At 39.8% G+C, this 23,450-nt stretch overlaps 1 protein-coding gene across 1 annotated transcript; it reads right to left on the minus strand.

The window, feature by feature from the left end:
* Positions 1-1,667: 1,667 nt before the first annotated feature.
* MCHR2 (melanin concentrating hormone receptor 2) lies at positions 1,668-23,102 on the minus strand. The gene is made up of 5 exons (XM_029945613.1): positions 22,921-23,102; positions 13,525-13,734; positions 8,273-8,467; positions 5,738-5,857; positions 1,668-1,983 (listed from the first exon to the last, which is right to left on the minus strand). Exons 1-5 carry the CDS (start codon positions 23,100-23,102, stop codon positions 1,668-1,670), a joined length of 1,023 nt encoding a protein of 340 aa, XP_029801473.1.
* Between the last annotated feature and the right edge of the window lie 348 nt (positions 23,103-23,450).

A 23,450-nucleotide genomic window follows, 5' to 3' on the forward strand; every position in this document is an offset into this window, starting at 1 on the left:
ATTAGAAAAATGTTGGTTTAAAATCATTTTAATCTTTAAAATCACAATATATTTCATCTTAAAAAAGGCAATGGAGATAAACTCTTCAACTGCCTTTCAATTACCAAATGACAACATCTGTTTATGACCCATGGTGTTGGGTCTTCAGATGTCAGGGTTGTTCACTGAATGAACCCTGACAGTTGCACCACAGGAAAGTGAGAAGGAAGGCCCCTGGAATTGTAGCCATGACACAGCTTTTTATGAAATTGTGAAGGTGCATGGAGGCTCTGGGTGTAGCTCTGCAGAGCTCAGTTACAGAACTAAAATGTCTCAAATGTGACCTATATGTCTCATGTTTATCCGACCTTTCATCCAGATATACGTTTATATATTACCTTGTTTCAAAATGGTCTCTAAAAGATCTGGAGCCGAATACATTGGGTCAAAAGGCATGTGTCTTGACAATTGAAATATAAAAATGGAGATTAGGTTGTTAAAAAAAAGCTGGTCTCTGTGACTCTTTCATATAAAGGGTTGATAAAAATGAGCTTAAGACATCCATGGAGCAAGTGATTTTATGATTTAAGTGGAGGAGGAGGGCTTATATATTTCATCCACAAAGTAACAGCGTTTACCTTTGTTGGGAATACAAGCTTTAAAAGCATTTCTTTCTTTTCTTTCTGTACAAAATACATGTTTTATACAAACCCAAAGAAAAAAGAGAGATATAATGAACACCTACAAATTTAAGGGCTAATTACTTTTTGTACTATTGAGCAAACATATACTGTAACCTAAAGAGAGTGTATCTGAGTGTATGCTTAACATCCTGAAGAATACTATTATTAAAATGCATGTACTGGTTTTTGTAATTCATAAGCATGAGAACAAAGCTAAATGCAAAAGAATTTTCTTAAACCATCAACTAATTTCTTAATCAGTTCTTTCCTTATGGTGCTGTAGGAGAAAGGAAATCTTCCCCCCACCCCCACAAATTATTGACACCCTCTAGTATGAAAATACAGGTTGCCAAGGTATGGTTTAAAAGGACAGAAACAGGCAGACCTGGATTTTAGCCCAGCTCTTATGAAGCTGCACAACATCAAGCCTATCATTTAACCTTTCTGAGCCTAAGTAAAGTGGGCTGATACTTATACCTCATGGGTTTGTTACATGTAACCTTATGTATTGCATACATTCAATACATGGTAACTGCTATGCTAACAGATGGAGCTGATTATTGAAGGCATGATATTGGATCATATGAAATTTTGTAGATAAAAAATGGCCAGATTTCCCCTCCTGGGAATCTCAAGAGCACTATTGCAGTGAGGCCAAAGAATAGATGAGAAGGCCAGATTCCTTGGTGAATTTTCAGTCAGTGATTATGGATGGCCCTTTTATCAGTGACTAGTTTATAATATGCTGAAATAACACCCATAACCATGGAGCTCAGGGACCTTACACTATCCCTTTCCACACTCCCAATGCAGATAAATATTTTACATCTTAATAAGTTAGCATATTACACTCATTGCATTTGAATGGTTACACTCCCATTCCATGCTACTAAGAGTCACAAGTACACAGGAAGGCTGGATATAGCACACTGTTTCACCCGCCCTTTCTAATAATATCGATAACATAGACAAGCCTATCTAGACTTTGGTGGTCTATGTACTCTCCTAAAAGCTTGATTTCAAGGTATTCTGGATATTGTTGATTTCCTTCTCAGTCACTCTCCTTTGCACTTGAGGCAGGCGTTTCCGGAAATTTCCACTCAGCACGATGTACAGAAATGGGTTAATGCTGCTGCTGGCATAGCTGAAACAGATGGAGACATAATAACCCACATGGAAAGCCAGTGTGGGCTGCTCCATCTGTAAGTTCACCAGTTGTATCACGTGATAGGGGGCAGCGCTTAGGATAAACACTGCCACCAGGACCAGCACCATCTTCGTCAGCTTCATCACTCGTTGCTTTGGAACACTGGGATTATAACTACAAAGGAAACATTAGGATAGACAGAGCATAAACAACCATAGAAATTATGGGGCAATGATTTCCTAGAACTTCCATTAACAGAAATGTCATGTAGTTGCCATGTGCCTCGTGGTGTGCTGCGATGTGCAGAACCTATTTTTCCCCAAAACACATAACTACAGTCTAGTTATGATACAATACCAGGCAAATCCAGATTGGTAAAATTCTATGGGATACCTGACCAGTACTCCTTAATACCCTCAAGGTCATGAAAAACAAGGAAAGAGTAGGAAACTGTCATAGACCAGAGGAGACCGAGGAGACATGACAACTAAATGCAATGTGGTATTCTGCATTGAATCCTGGACCAGAAACAGGACTTTAATGAGAAACATGGAGAAATCCAATTAAGGGTAGAGTTTAGTTAGTAGTAATGTACCAATGCCATTTTCTTTGCTTTGACAAATGCATCATGGTAGGTAGTATAGTCATGGAGAAACAAAGTGAGGACTGTCTAGGAACTCTGTACTATTTATGCAACTTTTCTATTAATTTAAAATTATTCCAGCGCTGCCTGGGTGGGTGGCTTAGTTGGTTAAGTGTCCGACTTCAGTTCAGGTCATGATCTCATGGTTCGTGGGTTCGAGCCCCGTGTTGGGCTCTGAGCTGTCAGTACTGCTTTCAGATTCTGTGTCTCCCTCTCTCTCTGTCCCTCCCCTGCTTGTGCTCTCTCTCAAAAAGAAATAAAGATTAAAAAATTGTTCCAAAATAACATTTTAAAATTCCCAAGTTTTATCATGTTTTATTTAGATATTTAATAGAAATTTCCCAGAGATGTAGTTGAAGCTGATGAATAAGCCCAGGGAATAATATTTTTAAAAAACATGGCAACTGAAAATTATTTTAAGATAATGATTCTTCTGCAGCTTATCAGAGTAGGCACCATCATTTCTCTAAGTTTTTGCATTTTGAGGGATAACTGGACAGTATGGAATTTGCTTCACAAGATACTCTTTGCATTTCTGAGGAAAGTGCTGGGAACAAAGTGATCTGCTTTGGAGAATGGTCTGAAAAGGGCTCGAGCATCCTCTCCAGCTGTCAGTGTCTTCATACTCCATTTGATTCTATTTCAACTGTCTCGCCAGCTAGGCTACCTGTGATACATTTAGAAGCGAAATTATTTTTCTATAACTGTGGCTGCTTCCCTTCCCTGTTCTAAACAGACCACCCTTTAAGAAGGCAACATTTCCAGAGAATTTCAAGACGCTAACTGGGAAAATATGTCATGGCTCAGTAGAATACCTAAACCTTTGGTCCCAGAGTTTGCCACAGATTCTGACTCATGGTTGAATTGATCACCTATTTGACTTCCAGGGAAGATGGTGGGTTAGGAGGATCCTAACCTTACCTCATCTCACAGATACACCTAGATAACACCCATATCAGTTGTAAATAACCCAGAAAATGACCCAAAGACTGGCAGAACAGACTCTACATAGTTGATAGAGAAGAGGGCACATCAAAAATGGTGGAAGGGTAAAGGTGTGGTCAGGAGAAAAACTGAAATGTAAGACTGTCCCCTGGAGGGCAGGAAGTGCAAGCATGAAGAAGGCAGAGGAGCAGACCCTACACCAGGCACCCCAGGCAGGGGCAATCTGAACTGGGAAGACGAATCTCCATAGCATTTGGATTTAAAACCAGAGGGGTTTTTCCAATCAGTGAGGCTTAATACCTGGAAGTTTAAAAATCAGCAGGCTCATCTCTGGGAGAGTTAGAGGGTGGTAGGAAACTGAGTTCCCACCCTTAAAGAGACAGCACAACAACAGTCCTCCATAGATACAGCATGGAAGCAGCAGTTTGAAAAATTAAATAAATAAATAAATAAAGTGATTATTTATTAATTTCAGAACATGTGCTGGAGCGGTGGAGATCATTAAGAGACTTCTTTAAGAATGAAAGAACTGGTGGTGCTATTTCCCTCCCCTGCACTCAAGCCTAGATAGATGGACACCTAGGAAACCAGCATGAACACTGTCAACCTAGCTTGCTAAAAGTGTCCCCCACCACCACGTTCTCCTCCCGACCTGCCTCCTTTAATATGCCTTTGGCTGGAGCCCATCAAAAGCACTGCCACAAGTTTGGCAGTGTGTAAGCAATCCTATCAGTGGCCAGCACCACTCCAATATGACCCTGTCTGGGGCAGCTGTGTGGCTCAGTTGGTTAAGCATCCAACTTCAACTCAGGTCACGGTCTCCCAGTTTGTGAGTTCGAGTCTAGCTCGATATAACAAGTGTTAATATTTATGCACCCAATATGAAAGCAGCCAAATACATAAAGCAACTATTAACAGATATAAAAGAAGTAATTGATTGGAATACTCTAATAGTATGGGACTTGAACACCCCACTTACATCAATGGGTTGATCAGATAAAAAATCAACAAGGAAACAGTGGCTTTGAATGACATACTGGACCAGACGGATCTAAGATATATTCAGAACATTCCATTTTAAAAGAGTGGAAAGCACATTCTTTTCAAGTGCACATGGAACATTGTCCAGAATAGATCAGGCCACAAAACAAGTTTCAACAAATTCAAAAAGATCAAAGTCATATTATGCATCTTTTTCTAACCATCTGCTTATGAAACCAGAAATCGACCATATGAAAATATCTGATAAGAGCACAAATACATGGAGGTTAAATAACATGCTACTAAATAATGAACGGGTCAATCAAGAAATTAGACTGGAAATAAAAAATGTAGACACAAATGAAAATGTTAACACAGTGGTCCCAAATCTTTGAGATGCCGGGGCACTCAGTCAGTTAAGTGCCCCAGGTCATGATCTCACAGTTTGTGAGATCAAGCCCCATATTGGGCTCCAAGCTGACAGTCCAAGAGCCTTCTTGGGATTCTCTCCCTCTCTCTCTGCCCCTCCCCCCAAAGAAATCAACTTTCTTTAAAAAAGGAAAAAAACCTTTGACTTTTAAATATGGAGAACAAATTGTTGGTTGCCAGAGGGGACTTGGGGGCGGGATGGGTGAAATAGGTGAAGGGGATTAAAAGGGGTGATGTGTGGGAGATCTAGTGATCTTGTCTTTCCCAGACAGATATAGTAATCTATTCTATAGCTGTTTATATATATTAATATATAAATATCTATTAATATTTGTCTTAAAAATCCAACATTATGTGTTCACTGACTTAGTTAACTTGGTATAGACAAGTAGAAAATAATTTAGATTTATTCATACAGTTTTACAGACAACTATTTTTAAAGGTTCTTCCCAAGTCTATTGTCTTAGGGTAAATCTTTGGTTTTATTTAGTCCTAATTAATCTCATCCTAAATATTCAAATATTAATAAGATTCTTTTACTCCAAATTAAAACATTAAACACAAAATTAGAAAGTTTTATATAGCATTTAGGATATTTACATACATACACAACTCAGCAAAGTGTACAAATAAAACATTTAAGTAACATTGATAACAAATATAAAAATATTCTTTTAATATATTGAGTTCTGCTTAGATATTTATGAAACTATTATATTAGATTTGCAACATTTATGACTGGGAGGTCCTCAAATAGCTGCTTCAGAACATGTCTTATTTTCAGAAAATGCCTCAAATAGACATTAATGCCTGTATGTCTAAATGTGGTATGTTTCAAGTGATTGTTGTTTAAATTTCTGTTGTGGATGTCTTAGGATCTCTGAATTGTTCTTTAAACAAATAAAACAAAATAAGGTAAAAAATACTTACCATCTGGCATCCTTATTCTGTTGATACATCTCCCAAGTATAGCATAAAATTAAAATATAGCATACCAAAATCAAAGGCAAAGGGAAAAAAAACGTTGTTATCGTCAAATAAAGTGTATATCTGTAAATGAGAGAGAGAGAGACAGACAGAGACAGAGACAGAGACAGAGAGCGAAGACAGGGTTGTTATATTCATAATGCCAGGAACTGTCTTTTACAGTTTATGAGGCATGATTCTCTAATTTTTCAGGGCTCAGGATAAAAGTCCTTGGAGAAGGACTTTTATGTAGAGAAGTCTTCCTCTTCATTATTTGCCAACAATTTGCTCTTTGTTCTCTAGCCAAGCCCAGCACTAGTGAGTACAAACAGGTGCGAATACATATTATTACCATTATCTTCTGTGTTATCTACAACACTACAGAACAGCAAGTAGCATTTATTATATAGTAGACACTGCTCTGAGTGCTTCACATATTTTTATCCACTGAATCTGGACAATGCCATGATTATAATTACCATTTGTATTCCCATGTTATAGAAGAGCAAAGTAAGGCACAGAGGGGTTAAGTGGCTTGCCTAAGGATATCCAGCTAAATAAGTAGGAGAGGTGGGATTTGAAGCCATAAGACAGTTGAGTTGCACAGCCCACCATTGTAATCAAGGCTCCAGATGGCCTCTCGATGGGCCTGTTGTGAGATGAGCCCCGTCCTTTCCTTGATGCTCCCCCGGGGAAGATTCTCAGGTAAGCCAATTCCAGTTTTGCACAGATGCCAGGTGTCCTCCTGCCTGGAAGGAGCTTGGTGTTGGTGCAAGAAGGCAGCCCACACCGGGTGGGTGTGCACAGGGTGGCAGAGGGAGAGCACCTCGGAGCAGAGGGACTCTGAAAGCCACATGGTGGTTCCAGTCTCAGTTCACCATAAGAACTTAATTCTAGGGGGAACAACAGAGGCTAGAACCTCAGAAAATAGCCCTTATGATAACCAACCAAAAACAGCAGATACAGCTGCTGGTACAAAATAGTTAATCATTGTTATTTCTTTGACACAGGCTAAGTCCTCTAGTCACCTGAGGTTGTGCTGTTCTGTTAAATAGGTTGGGGTACATACTAATAATCTATCAGCCCCCAGTGATTAAATATCATTTCACCTTTAGACTGGCAGATGGCTTTTGTTTGTGAGTGCAGCCAGTGCTGGTGGCAGAAAATGATGAATACGGACAATCAATCCTACTGATGCTGTGGTCCTCTGGAGATTTTTGTTACTGAATTTGTAGCCTTGCAAGGGCCTCTACCTCCATCCCTCTTGGGCTGTGACTACCTGATGCAGAAACGTCTCCTCTATTTGACAAGTGGTGGATGGGAAAAAGGAATCTTTCAGATTGACATGAGATTATATAGAAAGCACCTAGCACAGTATGTAGCCTATAGTAGGTGGTCAAAAAATTTTAGTTATAGACTCCAATGGTGTGTTCAAAATTTCAAAAAATTTTTGACTTAATTTTTCTTTTCAAATTAAAATGTGAGAAATAAATTGTATTGGCTGCTTATTAGTTACCTAGAGCTGCTGTAACAAATGACCACAAACTGAGTGGCTTAAAGCAACAGAAATTTGTTGTCTCAGTTGTGGAGGTAGAAGTTAAGGGGAACCTGGGTGGCTCAGTCAACTAAGTGTCCAACTCTTGATTTTAGCTCAAGTCATGATCTCATGGTCATAAGATCAAACATCATGTTGGGGGTCTGGGCTGAGTGTGGAGCCTGCTTGGGATTCTCTTTCTCCCTCTCTCCCCAACTCTCTCTCTCTGTCTCTCCCTCTCAAAAAAAGTATGAAAATAAGATGCTGGCAGGGCTGGGTTTTTTTGGAAGCTCTGAGGGAGAATCTATACCTGCCTCTCTGGTAGTTTCTGGCAATCCTTGGTGTTATTTCACTTGTAGACACATCACTCCCATCCCTGCCTCTGTCTTCACAGGCTATCTCTCTCCTCTGTGTGTCTCTTCAGACCTCGCTCTCCCTCGGAGGACACCAATCACTGGATTTAGGGCACACTTGGATCCAGCATGACCTCGTTTAATTAGATGATATCTGCAAAGACCTTATTTCTAAATAAGGTCACATTCACAGGTACTGGGAATTAGGACTTGAATATATCTTTTGAGGGGAAAAGCAAACTCAAACCAAACTCCAGTGGCACACTGATAAGGTTGGAGTCTTGGTAACACCTAACCCTTTTGGAAAATTTACCCCTCCCTTGATTTTTGCATACCCACTGTGTCTGGTTGTCATGGATCTTTAAAATCCATATTTAAATACATTTGTGTCCACTGAGGCTACAGAATTAAACTCCAACTCTTTTTCTAAAGGTTACTCTCCCCTTAAAATCAAACTACTGACTTGATTGTGGAAAGCAGAAAGCAAAGTGGGGAGACTGCCCCTTAGAGGGTCCCCAAGGACACTTACGCGGCTGCTCACATGTTGACAAGGAGGATGAAACACTTCACAACTTAATTCAACTCTTTTTTTCTTAAGTTTTAACAACCTACCGGAGCACATCGTCAGGGGATGTTAAATCAAAAGCACAACTCTCCACGCCATCTTTAAATTTGATGATCTTTGAGTAGACCCAGACAGGCAATGCCAGAATAAAGGAAGCTGCCCAAAGGCCCAAATTGATGCGGATGGTCTTGTACCTCGTTCTCCAACTTGTAAGTCGAAATGGTTGGACGAGAGCCAAGTACCTGCAAAGCCAGTTAAGAAGGGTTTGGGAACAATCAATAAACCACTGAGCTGCCAGGATGAAAGGTTCATGACAAGAGTAAATTATTAGTATTATTATCTTCCCTGAAGCACACCTCTATCAGGGTAAAAGAAAGTTCTATTTTTTAAGAGCTGGCTGGTACCTGTAGAGAAAACAACTCTTGACACTGCAAGTCTGAATAAACCACTCACTGAAATAGCTCTCACTTCCCCGAACACACTGATAATGGTAAAATTCTGCCCTGTGCAAACTCAGTCTTTACAAAAATGGTTCCCGTGTAGGGTTGGGTTCTGAAAAACTCTGTCTCTGAGCAGGGATTTCCTCTAGGAGGGAGGAGCCCTCTTCCCAGTAGGCTTTACTAACGTGAAGGCAGGAAGGAGGCAAGTGCACTGGCTGGTAGGAGAATCCTCAGCCAGGATGAGGTTCTGGGCCATTGGGACAGACATTTTGCCCAGATGGCTTTCCAGTGGGGGGCCCCAGGCTCTTGGAAGTTTAGTTCATAGAAATCATAGTGAGGATAAACCAACATGACTAGTACAGACAAGGCAGATTTCTCTGGGAATTGGGGCTGGAGGCCAGAGAGGGGAAATGGGCTACTTTCAGGGGGAAGTGGTTTTCTTTCTTTTCTTTTCTTTCTTTTTTTTCTCATTTTTTGATTCAGAAAAAAAGCATCATCATTAATTAAGCTTGATGTCCTGACATGTCAAATGTATTTGGTTCTCCAGCAAATCTGAGAATGTTTCAGAAACAACTGAAAGCTAAAAGGTGAGAGGGAGCCTCGACCCAGAAGAAAGGGTATCTGTGAAAGCACAGTTTTGCTGGAGGTGGGGAGTTGGAAGGTAGTATCCATACACATTAAGTAAATGTGAAACACATTTTGATGGTTATTTAATTTTTGTAGAGCTACTTAAGATTTCTAAAAATAAAAAAAAACTTGCTTGTCCCCTGTTCTTTTAATTTTGCTTAAGAGGCAGGACGTTTTAAGGGACGCTTGGTTAAGGGACCCCTCGGCATTCAGGGAGATGCTTGTGGCCCCAGGTACCCTAGCTGCTCCTCTTCTGCACACTGCACCCTCATCACCTGTGGCTGAGGAGGAGGACCCCTCCCTCCCTCGTGTACAGTCATGAGGTAGTGATTGTACAGCAGTTCATCCACCATTCTGTCTGGGATGAAAGGATAATGGGGTCATGGCATCAATAGATTAGGGACTCTTCTCTGGTTATATCTTTACCCAGCAACCTCCTTCCCCCACCTGAAAACCCCTCACTGGTTTTCCATTGCCTTTCAGATAAAATTCAGAATTCTTACCATTACTTGCAAGGTCTTTCTCCACTTGCCCCTGCCTGTCACTCAGGCTGCAGCTTGTTCACTGTCTCTCTGGCCTTCCTTCAAACTCTATCCCCTTTCAGGGCCAGTGCATGCTGTCTTAACCTGCCTGAGAATCTCCCTCTGTTTCTTCTTGCTCTTCCTTTGAGTCTCCTTTTAATAATAGTCTGTGTGTCTCAGGGCACCTTGGTGGCTCAGTTGGTTCAATGTCTAACTTCAGCTCAGGTCATTGTCTCATGGTCTGTGGGTCTGTGGGTTTGAGCCCTGCACTGGGCTCTGTGCTGACAGCTCAGAGCCTGGATCCTGCTTCGAATTCTGTGTCTCTCTCTCTCTCTCTGCCTCTCCCCAGCTTGTGTTCTCTCTCTCTCTCTTTCAATAGTAAATAAATAAGCTTTAAAAAGTTATTAAAAATAGTCTGTGTGTCTCAGAGAAGCCTTCTCTGACCACTTACTCCATACAATGACTATAAATGCAGATGGTGGGCGAATTCTACTTTTCCTTCCTAGTATATATCACTGTGTGGAAACACATTTACTGTGTGATTCTTCATTTAATGTCTGTCTACATCTTGGGAGTGGAAGCCCCATGAAAGCAGGAACCTTGACTGTTAGTTTAAAGCTCTTGTATCGCCAGTTCCTGGCCTATAACAATAAATATTTGTTGAATGGGAGATTTGGCTCCTACTTACTGACTTTTGATGTTCTAGAGAATTTATTTACAAAAGTAGCCATCTATGAAAAACTAGGCAGCTTTCATCTGGAGGTATATACATTTAATATTTTGGATGTCTACATAATTTTTTGGTATTGATTAGGAACCCACTACTGAAATATTTCATACACCTATAGTTATTATTAATCAAAGAAAGATGAAAATTATCAGATGCACTTGAAATTTGTGATTTGTTAAATTGGCAATATTTAAATGACTTAAATGTAGAAGTGCCTGGGTCACTCAGTGAGGTAAGCATCTGACTTTGCCTCAGGTCATGATTTCAAAGTTCATGAGTTCAGCCTTGCATTGTGCTCTTTGCTCTCAGGGCAGAGTCTGCTCCGCATCCTCTGTCTCCCTCTCTGTCTGCCCTTTCCCTGCTTGCATGTGCATGTGCTCATTCTCTCTCTCTCTCTCTCTCTCTCTCTCTCTCTCTCTCTCTCTCTCTCTCTCAAAAACATTTAAAATGGCTTAAATGTATAAGCGATAAGGCTTACTAATGGCACTGACATGGCCAATGCCATGGTTATAGCCTTGCAAAGAAAACTCCACTTCTGTTTGACAAAACCTCAGGCTTTGTTGAAGCTTTATGCATTTAGTACAGTTGAAACTATAAGAAATGCTGAGAAGGAAAAGGTTCAGTTTTACAGACTCTTAATTGCTCTCCTGCATGTGATCCTCTAGAGTGAGGGCAGAGAGAAGGTAAGTACCCAAGGGTCTTAATTCTAAAATAACATTTTAGCATCTTGTGTTCATTAGATTAAAAAAGTGACATGAAGGGGTGCCTGGGTGGCTCGATTGGTTAAGTGTCAACTCTTGGTTTTGGCTCTGGTCATGATCCCACAGTCATGAGATCGAGCCACACCTCTGTGCTGAGTGGGGAGCCTGCTTGGGATTGTATCTCTCCCTCTCTCTGCCCCTCCCCCTTTACTCTCTCTCTCTCTCTAAATCAATAAACATTAAAACGAGAAAAAAATTAAAAAGTGACATTCAGATATATAAGACACCATGCACATGTACATACACACTCACAGAAAAGAACCTGTGAACATTAGGGAATATATACAGCGGGTCTGTTCCAGTGGAGACAATGTCTGTTCACTTTATTTGCAGTAAGAGGTTTACAGAAGAGCTACAATTTCCCATCTTTAAAGAAAGGCCAAAACTCTCCTGCCTTCAGGGTACAGGATATAAAAACCTTTTATTATCTCTGAGAATGGGCTTGTGATTGGTAAGACCTGTGCATTAGATTGTGTTCCTGCAGGTGGGCCTGCCCTCTCCCTGCGTTGGAGCATGGCCAAGCTCACCAGGCTTTACCTAAGACATTGTGAGTGATGGCTGGCATCAGATGAACCAAACAGACCTACATTGATTTTTTTTAAACATTTACTCACTTTTGAGAGCCAGAGTGTGAGCGGGGAAGGGCAGAGAGAGAGGGAGACATAGAACTTGAAGCAGGCTCCAGGCCCTGAGCTGTCAGCACAGAGCCCTACGGGGGGGGCTCCAACTCACAAGTCATGAGATCATGACCTCAGCCTAAGTCAGACACTTAACCGACTGAGCCACCTACGTGCCCCTAAACTGATTTTTAAATGTGCTCTCAATTATAAATTGAGAAGCAAAATCTATATTTTGAGAATTCTTTTGCGGAAAAGCAATAAGATATAAAAAACGCATTAAACACCACCATCATTATTCATGTCTGATAATGATCCACTGAATGATTTCTATGAACCTTGCTCTTCCTTTGTTTATTCATTTGAAAAACTGATCATCATTTCCTCACCCCAAAGACACACATAGAATGGTAATGGTAAAAGAGGCAGAGCTCAGGAAGAGGTCATGGATGGACCCAGGGAAATTTAATATAGCACTCGAGACTGACAGTCATTCATTTGTCAGGTTTTTTTTGAGCACCTATACCAGGCACTGTCACACAGACACTTGGGATATATTAGCAATCAAGGACCCTGCCTTCATGGAATTTACATTGAAGCATAGAAGAAACTGAACAATAAACAGTACACACACACATCCACACAAAATATAAGTTAAACTATGTAATATATTGAAAGCAAGGGAGAAAGAAAAAGTAAATCAAGCAAGAAGGGGTCCAGTGTGCTGGGTTGGGGTAGGGATGGGATGAAGATGGATGGAGATTTTGCAAGGACATCTTAGGTTGCCTGCTTCCTGAAGAGGTCAGATAATAAGGTTGTTACGACCCATCTGCCATCCCTAGAGACAGCCTGGATCTGAACTGGGCTCCACCACTCACTGGCTCCATAAGTGCTCACCATCACTATCATCTCCTTGAATAACATCAGCTTACATGGTCGGTGAATATGGCTATGGAACATTCCAGGTCACAGTCCGATGCATTTCCAATGATGTTAATTAAATATTAGTATTTGTATTAACTCGTCATAATGATGGGTATAAAAGATGTTAAATATGGTCTTCCTGGTACTGTAATATCTCTTTATCACTATCCAGGAGCCCAAACCTATTCCCCAGATTCCTTCCAGCTGCTAGGTGATAACAAGAGTCTATGAGACATTGAACATACCAGAAACAGCCCTGGACAGAGAGTAAGGAGATGTACTTCAGTTCTCAGTTCTGCCATTGACTCTCTATGTGCCTTCAGAAAATACCCTCATGTCTTAGGGCCTCAGTCTCCTTATTGCAAGAATGATGGGGGGGCACTTATTCTGGTTTCCAACATTTCATGATTTCAAGATACATTTATCTTGCAGTGAATTAGAAATAAGACTGAAGTAAAAAAGAATGAATAGGAAAAAGATTTTAGTGTTTTAAATTTTCCATTAAACATATAGTTCTATGAAAGTTGGAAAATATATTCTTAAGCCCTACCATAAAATAAGCAATGTAAGAGGAACCTTGCTGTTACAAACCAGCAGGTGTTGCTTAAATTGGAATGAGCATGGGAAAGCACAAGCACTTCTCAATTATGCGAAGCCATTTCAGAGTTTCTTCACGTACCTGTCCACACTCATTACAGTCATGATGGCAGTACAGGCAAACTGGTTGCAAGTATCCAGGGATGTTATAATGGTGCAGAGAGGCCCCCCAAACACCCACTCTCCTCCCCGTGCCCACTGATGAATTAGAAAAGGCATTCCAATGATGTGGACCAGATCAGCCACAGCCAGGTTGCAGATATAAATGTCAGGAATAGTTTTTTTCCTGGACCTGAAAGAAAAGCAGGGAAACTGATATTAAAATTATGCACCTTCTTCAATTTATGCCACCTGTTGCAATTCCCAAGTTACCTAAATGCATTTTAAAAGGAGTTAAAAGAAAACCTACACAAATGAATGTATGAATGCCTAGTCTTGTGTACATTTAAACATTTTGAACTATATATCTGATAACTTTCTGTGGTGGTTTAAAGATATGTCCACAAATTGTTTGATGCTGCTTTCAAAAGATGGAGCCTAATTATCTCCTTTTGAGTGTGGTTAAACTTAGTAACCCACTTTTCACACATGGAATATGGTGGAAATGACAATGTGTGACATAAGGACATGAAGGTATTATAGGCCTTTTCCTTGCTCTCTCTTGGATCACTTTCTCTGGGGCAGCCATCTTGGGAGGATGCTCAAGCAACTCTAGGGAGGTCCACAGGGAGAGGAACTGAGGCCCCCTGCCTACAACAAGCACCAGTCTTCCAGGTATGTGAGTAGGCTACTTTGGAAGAAGACGATCTAGCTCTTGCCAAGAGTACTGTTGTCTGGGAGGACAGGAACTGAAACTTTGTGACAGACCCTGAGCCAAACCCACCCAGCTAAGCTGCTTCTGGATTCTTGACCCTTAAAACTGTGTGGAATAACAAATGTTGATTGTTTTAAACCACTAAGTTTGGGGGCTAATTTCTACATAGCAACACATTATACCAATTCCAAGCTCCCTCAGGCAAAAGGATTACTCCTTACTTATCCCTACCACCAAAAATAGCTGAACATGGAACAGGAATGGTTTGCATTGTACAATGAAGCTTAAGTCATATACTAACAGATCATTGTTAAAAAATTTCAACTGTTACTTAGAAATATTCCAATAATATCTAACCCAATAGCAAAGGCTATTAATTAAGACCCTGAAATCCAGACAGTGTGGAGAAGAAATCAGAAAAAAGTAAAGTGTTAGAGGGCACAGAGAAGAATCTCATGGTTCCTGCTGGAGGGAGTGCATTTGATGCTGTCTAGATGTGGCACTCTTCTCTGTAGGCATAAGAATTTTCTAAGAGCAGAAATTTAAATTTAAATTTCAGTTGTCCCATGGGGCATCTGGGTGGCTCAGTCAGTTAAGCCTCTGACTCTTGATTTTGGCTCAGTCATGATCTCATAGTTTGTGAGATGGAGTCCTGTATTGGACTTCAACCTGATGGCACAAGAACCAGCTTGGGATTCTCTCTCCCTCTCTTTGCCCCTCCTCCATGTGTGTGCATGCTCTTGCTTTCAAAATAAATAAAATAAACATTTAAAAAATTCAGTTGGCTCCTATCATCAAGGACTTAGGACATTCAGTAATAAACAGGTAACATCTTTATCTGGGAGATGCTATTCATTAAGTAAACAAATGTTTTATTGAGCACCAATTCTGTGTTAGGCATAATATTGTGCTCTGGGGCTGTAAAACTAAATGATCTATAAACCTAACATCAAGGAGCTTGTAGTCAAGATGTGTATAAATGAAGATTGCTGCAGTGTGGTATGAGAAAGCTAGAGCAGGCACAAGGAGCACACAAAAGGGGCCCCTGCCCCCTCCCCTGGAGACAGTCAAAGCAGATTTCTTGGCAGAAGTGGCATCTGAAGTGAGGACAAATAAGACTGTAAGGAGCACATAAAAATTAGCCCTAAGATTATGCTACAATTGTTAGTTCTCTCTGAATACATGGCTTTGCTCTGTGGTTTTGAAGCTAGTGTGTGTCTTCATTATCCATGAGCTGAAAATTCTACAGCCTGTGAACTTTATTTCTAAGCCATAAAATCCTTGTGTGAGACGAGTCGGAGAGGGTATTCTCTCCAGATCCTGGCAAGCACACACTGTGTGGGAAGGTACTGCCACTGAGTACTTATCAACTGCACTCTGGGCATGGTTGATGACACTATAAAACATGTTGGTTCCCTGTCCCCGGCAGGTTGGTGACTCATATAGGAAAGACCCAGAATGAGAAGAGATTTTTTTTTCCTCCATAATATTTTATTGTCAAATTGTTTTCCATACAACACCCAGTGCTCTTCCCCTTAAGTGCCCTCCACCATCACCACCACCTCTTTCCCCCCCTCCCCCTTCCCCCTCAACCCTCAGTTCATTCTCAGCATTCAATAGTCTCTCAAGTTTTGCATCCCTCTCTCTCCCCAACTCCCTCTCCCTCCTCCGTTCCCCCTGGTTCTCCATTAGGTCTCTCTTGTTTTCCTGCTAGACCTATGAGTGCAAACATATGGTTTCTGTCAAGAATGAGAAGAGATTTGAACAAAAGATCATGTCAACCGAAAGAGCAGCCAAGTGACTGTCCTTGATCTCTTATCCTCTGTCCTCTCCAGGCCATTGACAGTGGGAGATGGTGAGGGGATAGGGAAGGAAAATATCTCATAGAGGTCAGGCAGAAAGAGTTCCACATTAAAAAACCAAAAAAACAACGTAAGACACCATAATACCCCCCTTCATAAATTTTAGCCTATACACGGATGTTATTTCCACTTGCATTAGGATATAAACTGTAAGTGGTTGCTTAGGGTCTAATTGCAGCACTTAGACTCATGGCCCTTGCTCTTCTTTAGACAGGCACCCATCATCTACTGATAATGAATTGTGGTAATTCCATGGTGGAAGACAGTGCAAGCCATTAAGTGGCAATTTAAATGAATTAAATAAGGTGTTTCTAGATGATATTCTGAATAGAAAAAGAGAATTCTGAAGCAAATGATGATCTGGGCGTAACATGATAGAGCAATAAAAACAACACATTATATTTATATTTATTGTTGCTTTCTTAAGTAAGAGTGACAGCATAGAAATTTTTTAAAAATTAGGAAAAATTGTAAAATTTCTACCTATACAACTTGCATTCTTTTCTTTAGGTCTAATTTATTTCCAGATTTTCTGTTGCCAGACAGCATTAGATTTCTGTCATGACTCAAACATTTAAAATAAAAAATGTACATTAGTGATCATTTTAGCTAACATGTTTCCCCTATGGTTAACATGGCCATATCTAATGCTCACTAATTTGAAGAATGATACAATAAATTATGGCATTGCACAGTACCCTACAATAAATTATGTAGTTGTTATAAATCACAGTTTGCAATATTTAATCAAAAGGGAAACATAGTGATTAAGTAAAAAAAGTCCTAATTATGTATATAGAAAAATTTATTTAACATTTAAGTAATTTATTTCAACATTTGTTTAAAAATATGCTGGAATCATATGTTAAGTAATTACAATGATTATCTATTAGATAATAGTAGTATGACTATTATTTATGTTAAAAATTCCATTAGCAACATGTTTAGGTTTTATGGTCATAAAGAACAACATATGCTATGGATTAAATAAAACTAGTAAAAACATAACACCACACATGCAGGAGGCTGCTTTGCTGATCAATCTGCTCTCAAGTCCTTTTCCCACCCTTCTCTAGCTTTGTTCTTAGGTGTCCTTGCCAACTGGTTTTGGTTGGTTTTGGCCAATAAGGAGCACTGTTGGAGGGAAATTGGAGAACGGGAGGAGAGGAGAGGCCCTGGCAGTGGCTGGACATCACCCATGGCACCGTCTTCCTCCTATAGCCCCTCTTCCGTGGTCCCAGATCCAGTTATGGCTACAGCTCTCATCAGGTGGTCTAGATTCTGGGGGTCCATAAAAGTACCTATTTTCTTATTTCCATCCATCTCAGGGCTGGGAGAGGGGTGGTAGTGTTAGGGTGGGAGATGGTGGTAGGACATGGTAGAAGCTCCTGATTTTTAAAAATTTTATTTCTTTTATTTTTAAATGATTATTTACTTATTTTGAGAGAGAGTGAGAGCTAGCAGGGGTGGAGCAGAGAGAGAGAGACAGAGAGAAAGAGAGAAAGAGAGAGAATCCCAAGCAGGTTACATGCTGTCAGTGTAGAGCCTGACTCAGGGCTCAATCCCATGACTCCAGGATCATGACCTATGCCAAAATCAAGAGTTGGATGCTCAATGCACTGAGCCACCCAGGTACCCCTAAAGCTTCCTGCTCTTGTGTATCTTTGGGTTGCCTTACCAGCCCCTGTCTGACATTTAACTCTAGGTGAATTAAATTCTCCTTGTGAAAAAACCCCAGTGCATTAGTAGTGATTTTGTGAAGCACTGTGCTGAGAAGAATTCTGAGGCTTCGCACAGTCACTACTTACAGGACAGATCTGTGCACAGATTAGAGATGACTGCTATGGATGGGAGAGTTCAGGGTAGAATAACGTATTTGCCAACCCTGCTCTAGATACATAGTGTAATACAGTTGAAAGAGAACCTAATTGGCAATTCCATTTTTATTTCTATGCCCTCCTTGTGTCTTTGGGAAAGACATCCAACCCCTTTAGATTCCAGAGTTGTTTGACTAATTGGACCATTGCAGTGAGGCTCTCTCCACAACTTTCCAGATGTGGGTGAAAGATTCTACAGCATCTGAAACATATGATATGTGTGCAGCAAGAGTATGGTCAAACCCAAGAACTTAAATATGGCTGACACTCTGAGAATGGCTGAGGGCTGGGTCAAAGGGAACCAATAGTTATGATTTAAGCTGGGTAGAAAAAATGAAGAGGCTTTGTTCTAAGTTTTTAATCTCCCTATCTGTTTTATCAGCTGGTATTCCACCATTAGATCATCAGTGTTCCTGAGGCTCCTGGGTGGTTCAGTGGGTTGATCATCTGACTTTGGCTCAGGTCATGATCTCATGGTTTGTGAGTTCAAGCCGTACATTGGGCTCACTGCTGTCAGTGCAGAGCCTGCTTTGGATCCTCTGTCCCCCTTGTCTCTCTGCCCTTTCCCCACTCACACACATGTGTTCTTTCTCTCTCTCTCAAAAATAAACATTAAAAAAAGAGTATTTGATTATTAGTATTGCTTCAGGTTAATGTACTGACCCTCTTGTAATCTCTGTATAAAATGTAGATACCACTGGGAGGGTTAAAAGTAAGGTGTTTCAGAATTCATGATTAATGTGAATTAAGTGACTTGACAATGTCAGGGAATGACAGAACAGGGACTTTTTATTTATCAGGAAACAGGGCATTCCTTAGAGAATCTCTGCCCATGTGAAGCGGTCTGTCAGTAGACAGGTGAAAGATGTGTTCAGGAGGTGGGGGTAGGGAACTGATGGAGAAGAACGTCCTCCCCTTTATGGAAGTAACCCCCCAGTGCCCACGATGACTGTGGAGCAGAGTTGTGTAATGGAATTGAGTTTACTAGTCTCTCTGAAGAGTAAAAGGGAGAAATGATTATGTTACAATTGGCCCAGTTTCCCTCCTACATTTTCTAATCCGACTTTCTTTTGACCTGCTGTGAATTTAAAGTGTGACCAACTAGTAATGATCTGGCCTCACTACTTTATAGTCACCTTCCTAATGTACAAATTGCTTCTTACTTTATAAAATGGCTACATAGAATCTCTTATTCTGGAAAATACATCTTCCTTAAACTTATTTTTTTCATATACATTCAGTTCTTTACATAAAAATATTCATCATAAATGGGAAAATTACTAAATCATCTTTAAATGTATCTATTTCTCCTTATTTTTAGTGTAATCTTAACATTTTAATTAAGCCACCCATCTGTTAAGAAGGTGACAAATAAAAGATCATGGCAAGGCATGGAAAAAATATTAATATAAATTGCTTAAAATTTTTGGAGAGCAATTTTCCAAAAACAAAGTGTTAGATAAATGCCAAGCCAAAAAATAATTAAAATTAATTTACTTTCAAATGACTTTTGAAAGACTAATATATTTTTGGACAGCAATTTACAAAGAAAAATATTGAATTCCTAGTAATAAAAGTTAAAATTAAGTTGTTCCCAGTTGTTTTTTGAAAGATTAAAAGATTTATCTTAAAAGCTTCATTAACATGTATATTCTCACATATTATCTATAAAACAGTAATGACAAGAAGAAAGGACAGATTTTTCACAACCATTGCAAATAAATTGGTCAGTATGATGGCTCAGGGTTTCTTTTTTTCCAGTTAGATGATTACTTTTATGTTGAGAATCTGTTTCCAGGAATTATAGCTCAAGTAGTGACTTTTAGAAGAGTTCACATTCCACATTTCTTCATTTTTCCAGCTTTGTCTCCAGATAAGTAGATAGAGTCAGGCCATTGTCTATCGGTATAATTATAGGGGAACCAGGAATTTTCTCCAGCCCCAAAGATCTCTTGAACAGCTTGTCACAGGGCCTGAAATCTAACACTGAAGAGTCTTTGAATATAAAAATTGCCTGTAAAAAATGCAACCATTTCTGCAGGGCCAACACATGATGAGAACTTGATTTCTTACCAATGGGTCCAAGGCTCTATGGATGTGAGACATACTATGTGTATCTCCAGGAGAGGACAGTAGTGATCCTGAGGGGTAGGAGGGGAAGATGGAAGGAGAAGTGGGCACGGGCAATGGGCAAACAGGGGAGAGCAAGAAACATGAGGTTCTGACTATAAACTCTCTACTCGGCGCTATCCCTTCCTTGTGGCTTCCTGAGAATATCTGATTACTTCTGTTTTCCTTACTGGAACTTAATATTGGAAGCATCTTTTTATCTTTCTCTTTATTGTTTTTAATATCTTGTATTATTTTTCAAATTATTTTATGTGTTTATATTTTAGCTTTTCTAACTAGTCTATGAACTTTTTAGAGTCCGATGCTGCCGCATTTCTTTAGTATTTATGTAACCTTTAGTGATGGGTTTGCAATAGGTGTTAGCAATATATATTGAGTTGAACTTCTTACAGCACTTAAAAAATTATTTTAAAGTGCTTGATATTCACAAATGGTTTATAGGACACAAAAAGAAATGCTTGAATTCATTATGAGTAGAATTCTAATATGCTAAATAAATTTTCAATTATGGATGATGTAAATACCATTGATATGCTACACTTAACTGCAGAGATAATGACAATAAAAATTGAGGGGCACCTGGGTGTCTCAATTGGTTAAACATCTGACTTTTAATTTCGGCTCAGGTCATGATCTCACCGTTCATGAGTTCAAGCCCCATATAAGGTTCCACACTGCTGACAGTGCCGGGCCTTTTTGGGATTCTTTCTCTCTCCCTCTCTCTCTGCCCCTTCCCTGCTTTCTCTCTCTCTCTCACTCTCTCAAGAAAATTAATAAACTTTAAAAAAAAGCAATCATTAAAAAAAAAATTGAAAGTGGGCTGGCTGATAAGAAGCCACTTGGGGAATGCGACCAGCTTTGAGCTTTCTCTGGGATAGTGAAAGTCATCTCTATCACCATCCTTTGGGTTGCTCTTGCTCTTAATTGATTCTGTGAGGATTCTTCTACCTACATAATAAATCCAATCATTTTTCTAGTTTTGATGATTTGTTTATTTGTTTTTATTTATTTTTGTAATGTTCATTTATTTTTGAGAAAGAGACAGAGTGCGAACGGAGGAGGGGCAGAGAGAGGAAGATAGAATCTGAAGCAGGCTCCAGGCTCTGAGGTGTCAGCAGAGAGCTCAGCAAGGCTCAAACTCACAAGTCTTGAGATCATGACCAGAGCTGAAGTCAGATGCTCAACTGACTGAACAACCCAGGTGTCCTTTTTTGTTTTTATTTTTATTTGTTATTTTTTTGTTTTTATATTTGTTTTTATATTTATTTATAGCACCCAAGTCAGGGAGAGGGGCAGAGGGAGAAAATCCTAAGCAGGCTCCACGCTTAGCATGGAGCCCAACACCGGACTCTATCTCATGACCCTGGGTACATGGCCTGAGCCAAAATCAATAGTCAGATGCTCAACTGACTGAGCCACCCAGGCTCCTCTGTTTGTTCTTATTAATGTGGAGAAAATAACCTGGAATTTGGAATCATGGGATCTGAGTTCAATGCCAGGACTGTCACTAGCTGTGTGATGCTGGACAAGTTATTTTCTCTCCTAAGCTTCTTCCCCTAAATGCATGTAATAATTGTACTGCTACTTTGGATTAAATGAATTTGCAACTGTGCTTTGTAAGAGTAATATGCTACACAAAAGATTGTTGTAATTATGTGTTGATATGCTGAAAATACTATTACGTGGTACTCTCAAAAGTGTTTTCTTATAGAGAAACATGGACAAATATTTTTTTATGATGGTCATAAGCATGATTAGAGACCAGGATAATTAAGTTTAACATCTTATGTTGATTAAAAGAAGTAAAACTTAAATATGAAAATAATCAGGATAGCAAAAATATCAAGTAGTGATGGGGCATATGTACACTAACTCTGAATCCTTGTCTCAAAACCCATAGGAAACTAGTAATCTATTCCTGTTCTCCAGGTTGAATGTTCTGCCCTGGGTTTAAGAAAAAGGAGGAATTAACTGAATGAAGTGGGAGATGAGAAGCAAAGGCAGGAGGTTCTAGGGAGCAGATGTCTCTCAGTTTGACCTACATGAGAGTAGTCTACACTGAAGGGAACAGCCTACTATTTGTGACTGCTGGAATCTTTGGGTGATCAGACAGAGTATCTCTCTTGCCCAAATGAGTGAGAAATAGTCCCTTTCATCAACTGACCAGGGAAACTTATTAGGATAACTCTTATTGCCAGAAAACAGAGTAGTTGCATGGGATCCATTTCTAGAGTACTCTAGGATGAAACTATGTATTAGGGATTTTTAAAGTTTATTTACTTTAGCAGAGAGAGAGAGAGAGAGAGGAGAGAGAGAGAGAGAGAGAGACAGGGAGAAAATGAGCAGGGAAGGGGCAGAAAGAGAGAGAGAGAATCTGAAGCAGGTTCCATGATGTCAGCATGGAGCCCAAGATGGGGCTTGAACCTACGAACAAGGAGATCATGACCTGAGCTGAAACCAAGAGTCAGATGCTTAACTGACTGAGCCACCCAGGCGCCCCTGTATTAAGATTTTTAAAAGCTCCTCAGGTAATCTAATATGGAGCTAAAATTGAGAATCACTGCTCTAAAAATTCCCTAATCCAGCAGGAAGCATTGCCATAGGTCTTTTCATTTTGAGTTCTACAACTCAGATGTTACTTAATACATGATGAGAATATTTATAGAATCTTATTTAGTTATTTTAACCAAATATTCCCAAAACTGATTATTAAGAAAAATCCTATAGAGGGAAAGGAATTAATTGAGGGAGTATAGAATGTGCCTAAATTTCAGAAAAGAGTAAGAAGCTCTTACCTTATTATAGTGAATACAATGATGATGTTGCCAACCAGCCCCAGTGAACAGATAATCCCAATCATGGAAGGGAGGAGAATTGTATCCACAATGCTGAGCCTTTGATAAGCAAACTCTTTATTGCAGGATTTGTTCAAAAGTTCAGCAGAGGTGTTCCAACAGGATAAGTGAAGTGAATTCATTGTTCATGAATTTCCAGTGGTTAAAGCTGTGAAGGAATAGGATGTAATTTATTTAATGAATTTTCAAGGCAGTTCCGTGACCATAGCTTTGCTTTAACTGAATTAAAAAAAATTTTATTGGGGCCTTCTTTGCCCCAAGAATCCATGCAACCTAAGATTCCAGGTGAATGAACCTGTCCATAATGACCTTACAGATTAACAGAGGGGATATGTAAACAGAAAATTACAGAACAGTATACTGCCATAGTATGCATATGTTATCATACCTTTTCATAGTGTATTCTTTGAACATTGGTGATATTTACTCAGTACACCCTGGTACTGCTGGGTTACAGCTGGTATCTGTTA

This window comes from Suricata suricatta, chromosome 7, assembly GCF_006229205.1.
Source record: "Suricata suricatta isolate VVHF042 chromosome 7, meerkat_22Aug2017_6uvM2_HiC, whole genome shotgun sequence".
Classification (NCBI taxonomy): domain Eukaryota; kingdom Metazoa; phylum Chordata; class Mammalia; order Carnivora; family Herpestidae; genus Suricata; species Suricata suricatta.